The following is a 9,383-nucleotide window of genomic DNA, read 5'->3' on the forward strand; positions in this document are numbered from 1 at the left end:
AGTCCATTTCTTTTTCTCATCATAGGGGTGGTTGGGCTGCACTGTGTCTGGTCCCTCACCTAGGACCTGTCTGCCTTGGGTGACCCTACTAGGTGCGTGAAGCCCCTGACGGCATAGCTCCTAGGATCATTGGGACACTCAAACCCCTCCACCATGGTAAGGTGGCAGCTCGCTTCTTCCAATTTGGGTCACGGGGATCGCCGGTGCCCATGTCCAGCAATCACTGTGCGAGGGGCAGGGTACACCCTGGACAGGTCGCAAGTCCATCACAGGGACACATAGAGACAAACAACCATTCACTCTCCCACTCACACCTAGGGACAATTTAGAGTTACCAATCAGCCTAACGTGCATGTCTTTGGTCTGTGGGAGGAAACTGGAGAAAACCCACCCAGCACAAGAAGAACATGCAAACTGCACACAGAAAGACCCCAGATCCAACCCTGGATTGAACCCCGGACCTTCAAATCACTCCCTTTGCTTTCCAGGATCCGTCACTCTGTGCCAGCTTAGCCAAACAAACAAATAGCTGTTGGGGAATTTTTGGTCAAAGTTTAAGGATGTTTTTATTACTATGGCTGAGAATGTTAACTCTGCCCATGAATTATGTTTGGGTTAGCAGAGCGCTGGGTGAAGAGCTGGGTGAGGCTGCAGCATGCAGCTGTCGCTCCATGGAGCTCAAATGAACTGATAAGTATAGAAAAACAAGATTCACACACACACAGCCTGTACCAGATTCTCATGACTGGTCTTCATTTGTGTACTTCCTGCATATCTGTATGTACTTCCTGTATATATGTATGTACTTTCTGTATATATGCGTGTACTTCCTGTATATCTGTGTGTACTTCTTGTATATCTGTGTGTACTTCCTGTATATCTGTGTGTACTTCCTCTATATATGTGTGTACTTCCTGTATATATGTGTGTACTTCATGTATATCTGTGTGTACTTCTTGTATATCTGTGTGTACTTCCTGTATGTCTGTGTAACCTGTCCTGAACATCTGTCCTTGCAAGTAAATTCCGGTTAAAAATCTTTTCCTACCATCAAGTGTGGTTCTTTTATTTAAGTAAGTTAAATCTTAGTGTATATTTTAGATCCTTATGTTCAGTTTCTTTTTGCACTTTATATTTTTGCTTTTGTTGGGTGTAACTGGGACCCTGTGTACATAATTTCATTCCACCTCATGTACCACATGTGGTGAAATCATAGTCAGAGTCAGAGAGATTTGTCGTTCCACCACATATGGTACATGTGGTGGAACGAGATTATGTTCACAGGGTCCCAGTTACACCTAACAATAAAATGTAAAATAAAAACAGTGATAAGATCTAAGATATGAACTAAGAAAACCATCAACTAAATATACAGTAAGCACTAATAGTATAAAAACATTACGTCGAACAGCAGCACGAACATGAGTCTGTGTGAGCAGATGAGCACGCATGAACACATCAACAAGAAACAGATCAGCAGCAACATGAAACAGATCAGCAGCAACATGATGTGATTTTTCACAGTGGTTATTCTGGTTAGAGATTCATGAGTCTAACAGCCTCAGGGTAGAAGCTTTTCCTCAGTCTAGTGGTTCTACACATAATGCTTCTCAACCTCCTTCCTGTAGGGAGCAGGGCAAAAAGTTTGTGCTGGGTGAGTGGGGTCCTTCATGATGCAGGTGACCCTCTTCCTGCATCTGGAGGTGTAGACGTCTGGCTGACTCCAACATCTTCTGTGCAGCCTTCACCACTCTCTGCAAAGCTTTTCTTTCTGCAGCTGTGCAGCCTCCATGCCACACGTTGATGCTGGAGCACAGGATGCTCTCCACTGCACACCTGTAGAAGGAGGTGAGGACTGAGCTTCCCAGACCAGCTCGCCTCAGCCGCCTGAGGAAGTAGAGTCTCTGATGAGCTTTCTTCATCAGGCTGGTGGTGTTGTTGCTCCAGCTGAGGTTGTTGTTCAGGTGTACACCCAAGTACTTGTAGCTGGAGACCACTTCCAGCACATATCCTCTTATGTTCAGGGGGGTGTAGGTGTGTTTCTTCCTTCTGAAGTCCACAGTCATCACCTTTGTCTTCTTCACATTGATGTGAAGGTTATTCTCTTTGGACCAGCTCTCCAGGTGTTCCACCTCCTGCCTGTAGCTGGACTCATCATTGTTTGTGATGCATCCCACCACCGCTGTATCATCTGCAAACTTTACAATGTTACAGCCTGGATGGGTAGCTGCACAATCATATGTGAGCAGCGTGAACAGGAGGGGGCTCAACACACAGCCCTGGGGGGAGTCAGTGCTGACAGTTATGGTGGAGGAGGAGAAGTTGCAGATCCTCACTAACTGTGGTCTGTTTGTTAAGAAGTCCAGGACCCAGTTGTAAATGGAAGGGCTTAGTCCTAGTGTGAGTAGTTTGTCCATCAGGTGAATCTCCTCCACATTTTGAATGGGTTTTGTTTCACCATCCTCTCCAGGGTGCGGTTATCCCTGTTGCTTGTACACTTTTTTTCTACCACATCATTTCCTTCCCTTCTCCTCTCTTTATTACTGTGCTTGGACACAGAGCTCTATGAACAGCCAGCCTCTTTAGCAATGACCTTTTGTGTCTTGCCTCCTTGTGCAAGGTGTCAATGGTCGTCTTTTGGACAACTGTCAAGTCAGCAGTCTTCCCCATGATTGTGTAGCTACAGAACTAGACCGAGACCATTTAAAGGTCTTTGCAGGTGTTTTGAGTTAATCAGCTGATTAGCGTGTGGCACCAGGTGTCTTCAGTATTGAACCTTTTCACAATATTCTAATTTCCTGAGATACTGAATTTGTGGTTTTCATTAGTTGTCGGTTATAATCATCAACATTAAAAGAAACAAACATTTTGAAATATATCAGTCTGTGTGTAATGAATGAATATAATATACAAGTTTCACTTTTTGAATGGAATTATTGAAATAAATCAACTTTTTTGTGATGTTCTAATTTTATGACCAGCACCTGTACATCCAACAAAGTTAAGTCAGGTCATCAGGACAGTTTATTTTTGTTGAAACGTTTCGTCTTCAGTCCGAGGAGCCACAACAAACTCAGTCTTACAAATAGCACCTTGACATACTGGGTCAACCAGTTTGATGGTGCTCAGATGAAGAAACGTAAAATATGAAACGTTTCATCAAAATGAAACCGTCCAGAGGACCTGACTTAACTTTGTGGGGTCATTCTACCCGAGCATGAACTTTGATGTTCTGCACAGTTTCTTCTGTGTGAAGTCGTTTTTTTTTTTAAGCTGAGCAGAGTTGAACTAATAATATCATTATGACTTTATGCTCAGAACAAATAGAAACCTTTAAAATAATAGCATCAGCGTTGATGTGGGAGGAAACTGAAACTATTAAAAGCAGCAGAGGCAGAAGAAATCTTCAGTTCGCATGAACTCACTGTTCTTCACGTCCTGAACCTGAACGGCCTACTTTAGAAATGAGCGTGGAAAAGTGTTTATTTCTAATAAGTCTTTACTAGTTTACACTGAACAAACATGTGGCTGTGTGCTGATGCTGCAGCTGAACTCTGACAGGGATCAACGTTTAAATTAGCGGCGCAAACTTTATTTGTTTTTGCAGAAAACGAAGATCATGTTGAATTCAACACGGGTTTCATATTTTATTCTTAATGCTTACTTTGATGTCAGGGTGTTGAAGTATTTATTCTTTGTGCTCATCATGTGTCTGTATGTTCTGATCGTTGGCTGCAACGTTCTGCTGATCGTGGTCATCTGTGTGAGCAGGAGTCTGCATGAACCCATGTACATGTTTCTGTGCAGCCTGTTTGTGAATGAGCTGTACGGAAGCTCAGGCTTGTTTTTGTTTTTGTTGATTCAGATTCTGTCGGACGTTCACACTGTTTCCATTCCACTTTGTTTCCTGCAGATATTTTGTGTTAGTACTTACTTTTCTGTAGAACTATCTAACTTGGCAGTCATGTCTTATGACAGATATGTCGCCATCTGTCATCCTCTACGATACAAGACTCAGATGACAATGAAAACAGTTGCCGTTCTAGTTGCAGCCGTGTGGCTCGGTGCACTTGTTCAAGTTCTAACTGCTTTATCTATGAGCTTCTCTCTGCAGCTGTGTGGAAACATCATTAACAAAGTCTACTGTGACAACTACTCTGTTGTTAAACTGGCCTGCTCCAACACAACCACAAATAATATATATGGAATTGTTGCCACTGCTTTTGGTGTATTTATGATAGTCGGTTTAATTTTCTACACGTACGTCAGGATTCTTAAAGTCTGCTTCTCCGGCTCTAAGCAGACCCGACAGAAAGCGCTCAGCACGTGCACGCCTCACCTTGCCTCTCTGCTCAACTTCACTTTTGGTCTTTGTTTTGACGTCTTGCAGAGCAGGTTTGACATGAACAGTGTTCCGAATATTGTAAGAATACTTTTATCGTTGTATTTTCTGACATGTCAGCCTCTTTTTAACGCTTTAATCTATGGCTTGAAAATGTCCAAAATACGCAGCGTGTGGAAAAGAATATTTTATTTCAAGTGGAAATAAAATAATCAGTTTGTTCTTGTTGACTGATGGTCAGTCCTCCCATGTTTTTGACTTGTTACACCAAATATCTGAAGTTTACTTTGAGCTTTACAATGTAGGGCTGCTGTGTCGGCCTTTAACACGATCCTCTGGGTGGATTATTGTTGCCTCGGGTGGAGGAGTTTAAGAATCTGGGCTTCTTGTTCATGAGTGATGGTAGGATGGAGCAGGAGATGGACAGACAGATTGGGGCCCATCTTCAGTAATAAGGGAGTTGCTTCGGTCGTTCATGGTGAAGAAGGAGCTGAGTGGAAAGGCAACGATCTGCATCTACTGGTCTGTGTTGCAACTCTCACCTGTGGTCATGAGGTTTGGATCATGACTGAAAGAAGAGATCCCAGATACAAGCAGCCAAAATGAGCTTCCTTCATAGGATGGGCTCAGCCTTAGAGGTAGCGTGAGGAGCTTCGTCAGACGGGGGGAGCTGAGAGTAGGGCTGCTGCTCCTCTGCATTGAAAGAAGTCAGTTGAGGTGGTTCAGGAATCTGATCGAGATGCCTCCTGGAGGCATCCCTTTGGAGGTGGCTGGGGAGCGGGAAGTCTGGCCTCCCTACTTAAGCTGCTACCCCCTCGACCCGACCCCGGATAAGCGGAAGAAAATGGATGGAGTTAATATATTTCATCAGAGAAAATACTTGCTATCAAATAAAGAAGTGGTCTTGAACAATGTTCTCTGACAAATAAACAGAAGGGGAACAGTATAAAATAGTTTTTTCATTAGAAAATGTAATTATAGTATATTTTATTTGTGATTTATTATAAAGTTGTGAAGGCTGCAAAGTCATGTCCTGGTACAATATAAATTTACAGCATTTTAGATTTTAAAGCATTGCTCATTTAAAGGACAGCCAAAAATTGTACCAAAGTATCTCAGGCCTCCTCGTCCCACTGAGCTTTTTATTGCATCAACCAGAACCAGGGGAATGGACTCACCTTCCCTAAAGTCCTCGGACTCAACCTCTTCAATTATGGACATGACATACAGTTTAAGGAGATCTGTAAAGTGTTTTTTTTTTTTTTTTACTGACCCTTGTTCTCAGAATGGGTCCTCTGATTGCTGTGCACCAACAGCTTTGAAGCCACAGCTCCTGGAAGCTGCATCTGTAATAAATGGTAAATGGACTGTACACCTTTCTATCTTATCAAGACACTCAAAGCTCTTTACAACACAACACTGTGGCCTCATTTCCTCTATCAGTGGCAGCTGGCCAATAGAGGGCACTAGGATATCGCCCCACCACTCACCATATTACCTTGAAGACATAAAAAAGTTAATAACAATTAAAGAATAAAATAAAAATAATTCAAAATATATGTATATATTTTTGTAGTTGTGTAAGATAAATATTTTATAGTTAATGAAGAGTAAAGTTGTTTCTTTCAAAAATGTTGTCTCTGATTGTTGACGTATTTCCGCCCTGGGGTACAAGAATCTTTGCCCATAGACTCTTGTTAAAAGTTGTACATGTGCAGTAACTCGTCTTCATTACAAAAAATAGGACTATTCTGGGCGCAACTCTTCTGCGCCCAGAGTACGAGTGCACGGTACAGATCGTGCTTCCAGTCCCGGAACAGATTGTGCAGTGACACTCTCAACCAGGCTATGTGTGTGAGAGGCTAGCTGCTGCAGGTAGGCTTTAAGCCATTGAAAGCCCTTTATCTAACTTCTGACTGACATGCCTCTCAACTTTTAGATGTCTGTTTGTGAAAAAACTTCAGCTGACTGTGTATTCTAAAAGTGGGACCTGGTGAGTTTGTTTGTTTATTCGTTTCTGGAGCTAGCATGCTAAAATGAATGCAACTCTAACCCAGAGTTCATGACCAGAGGTGAGGGGAGGAACGTAGACCGACCGGCAAATAGAGAACTTTGCCTTACAGCTCAGTTCCCTCTTCACCACAATGGACCGGCACAGAGTCCACAATACTGCAAATGCTGCACCAATCCATCTGTCAATCTCACGCTCCATTCTTTCCTCACTCTTGAACAAAACCCAGAGACACTTGAACTCTTCCACTTGAGGCAGAACCTCACCCTCGACCTCAAGAGAACAATCCATCCTTTTCTGACTGAGGACCATGGCCTCAGATTTGGAGGAGCTGGTTCTCATCTCAGCCGCTTCACACTCGTTAATCTTGTTTCACTTTGATGAACTCACATTATAGTTTTGATAAAAGTGTTTTACGTCGGATGCCCTTCCAGACACAACTCTCACCGTTCATCCAGGCTGGGGACCTGCACAAGAGATACACGGACTTGTGGCTGGTTTCTAAATTAATCTTGTAATTTATAAAAAAAAACAAAAAAAACATTTAACCTGGTTCTAAAAATAGTTCTTCATCGGTGACATCATCGTGCTGCTTGAGGAAACTGAAAGGTTTAAAAACAGCGGTTGCAGATTAAATCCTCAGTTCACATGAACCCCCGGTGCCTTTCACATCATGCTCTGAACTTTTCTCCTGAGTGTACTGAAAGGAGTTTGTCTCAAACATGTCTGTACGAGTTTACTTTGGACGAGCCTGTTGCAGTTTGTGTTGATGCTTCAGCTAAACTCTCACAAATATCGCAACTCAGAATAGCTGCACAAACCTTTTCAAAAACCTACCGAGTATTTGATGTGTTTATTCTTAAAGCTGTGTTTAGACGTCGAAAACAGGTGATGTTGAATTCAACACGAGTTTCATATTTCATCTTTAGTGCTTACTTTGATACCAAGATGTTGAAATATTTCATCTTTCTGATCATCGTGTGTTTGTATATTTTAATACTTGTCTGCAACGTTCTGCTGATCGTGGTCATCTGTGTGAGCAGGAGTCTGCATGAACCCATGTACATGTTTCTGTGCAGCCTGTTTGTGAATGAGCTGTACGGAAGCTCAGGCTTGTTTCCGTTCCTGCTGGTCCAGGTTCTGTCGGACGTTCACGTCATTTCTGTTCCGCTCTGTTTCCTGCAGGTCTACTGTGTTCATACGTACTTTTCTGTAGAGTTTTTGAACTTAGCCGTGATGTCTTATGATCGATATCTGTCCATTTGTCATCCTCTACAGTACAACAATCGAATGGCAGTCAACAAAGTTGCCGTTCTCATTGCAGTGGTGTGGTTCGGTGCATTTTCTGGCGTTGTTACGGTAATATCTCTGAGTTTCTCTCTGCAGCTGTGTGGAAACATCATTAACAAGGTTTTCTGCATCAACTACTCCATTGTTCAACTGGCCTGCTCTGATACTACGATCAATAATGTCTATGGGCTTATTTCTGTTTACCCAGTTATTTTTATTATTGTTGCATTAATTATTTACACGTACGTCAGGATTCTTAAAGTCTGCTTCTCCGGCTCTAAGCAGACCCGACAGAAAGCTGTGAGCACATGCACGCCTCACCTCGCCTCTCTGCTCAACTTTTCTTTTGGAATTTGTTTCGACGTCTTGCAGAGCAGGCTTGACGTGAACAATGTTCCAAACTTTGTAAAAATACTTTTATCCTTGTATTTTATGACATGTCAGCCTCTTTTTAACCCGTTAATGTACGGCCTGAAGTTGTCCAAAATACGCAGCGTGTGGAAAAGTCTGTTTTCGGTTAAATTAAGATAATTTGATCCGTTTGTTCTCGTTGGTTCATGGTCCGTTCTCTGATGTTTATGATTTTGTCAACCATCCTGATGTAAACTGTAAAGTTTTACAATTTAGGGTTATGTCAGTCTTCAACACTTTTTTGTATCTTGTAGGTAATTTTTCTTGTTTTTTCAAAAGAATGTTTTGACAAAATAAGGAAGTCTATAATTTAATATCAGCTTTTGACTGTGGGAACAGTAAAATAATTATATGGACAGGCAATAAAAGGGAAGTAGTCACAAGAGGATAAAACCATCATAATGTGATGTCTGCTGATTACATTACAATCTTTCTTATGTTTCAGATCATTTGTGTATGTTTTCAATGTTTTGGAGCTTCTTTATGTGAAATTACAAAAGTCCAGTCTACAAATAAATGTGTGGGCTTGTCTCTTTGTATAGCTTAAAGCAGGGCTTAATTTGAGCCGGATCTTACCGGAACAGGATCCGGGAACGCTCTTATTTTGACAGGGTGCATTCCGGTAACTGTTTGCTGGGATCCAGTAACGCTCAGGCTTACTGATAATTAAGTTATGAACAAATGTGATTGCCTTGAACAAATAAAATCTATACTGGATATGTAATCTGAAAATAATTACATAAACACTCATTTTAAACATAACAGCCACTTACGAGCTTCTTAATATCACATCAGAGCTGCTCCTTCAAGTAAGCATTTCTGCTTCAACCCTTACAAAAAAATCTCCACCCCTAAAAGTTCAGTCATGGGCAATTTAATTAAAATCACAAAAATATAATTAAACAGAACAACTAAATTATAAATCAGTTTGACAGTTTAAGTGGGTCATTAATAAAATTTTGATTATTTATTAAAAATATGAGAGAAATGTTTGTTGGGTGATTGTGCATCATGTAACGTGATCACCCATTATTTTTGTCAAAATAACAGCGATCAAGACGTTGAAAAGATCGTCCAATTTACTTTGGTAAACAAAAAGTCTTCTCATTGTTCAACTCAACAACCGAGAATTGAAGCACATGAAGCCAGTGGTGATGGAGATACTGGAGCAGGTGGGGTGGTGGGGGTGAGAGCCGAGCTAACCAGACTGTCGTACCCGGGCAGGAGCCCACAGTCACCATGAACAGCCGGAGGAGGAGCATGGGGGTTTCACATGTGGAGGAGGACAACAACGAGGAGGAGGAGCATGGGGGTTTCACATGTGGAGGA

General features: G+C 41.9%; 2 protein-coding genes across 2 annotated transcripts; both read left to right on the forward strand.

The window, feature by feature from the left end:
- Positions 1-3,595: 3,595 nt before the first annotated feature.
- On the forward strand, positions 3,596-4,549 carry LOC119411440 (olfactory receptor 486-like). The gene has a single exon (XM_037678390.1). The coding sequence runs from the start codon at positions 3,620-3,622 to the stop codon at positions 4,547-4,549; it is 930 nt and encodes a 309-aa protein (XP_037534318.1). The 5' UTR covers positions 3,596-3,619.
- A 2,695-nt stretch (positions 4,550-7,244) lies between these two features.
- On the forward strand, positions 7,245-8,174 carry LOC119411441 (olfactory receptor 486-like). The gene has a single exon (XM_037678391.1). It carries the CDS (start codon positions 7,245-7,247, stop codon positions 8,172-8,174), a length of 930 nt encoding a protein of 309 aa, XP_037534319.1.
- Positions 8,175-9,383: the final 1,209 nt, after the last annotated feature.

Source organism: Nematolebias whitei, chromosome 6 (genome assembly GCF_014905685.2).
Source record: "Nematolebias whitei isolate Nwh7 chromosome 6, NemWhi1, whole genome shotgun sequence".
Taxonomy (NCBI): domain Eukaryota; kingdom Metazoa; phylum Chordata; class Actinopteri; order Cyprinodontiformes; family Rivulidae; genus Nematolebias; species Nematolebias whitei.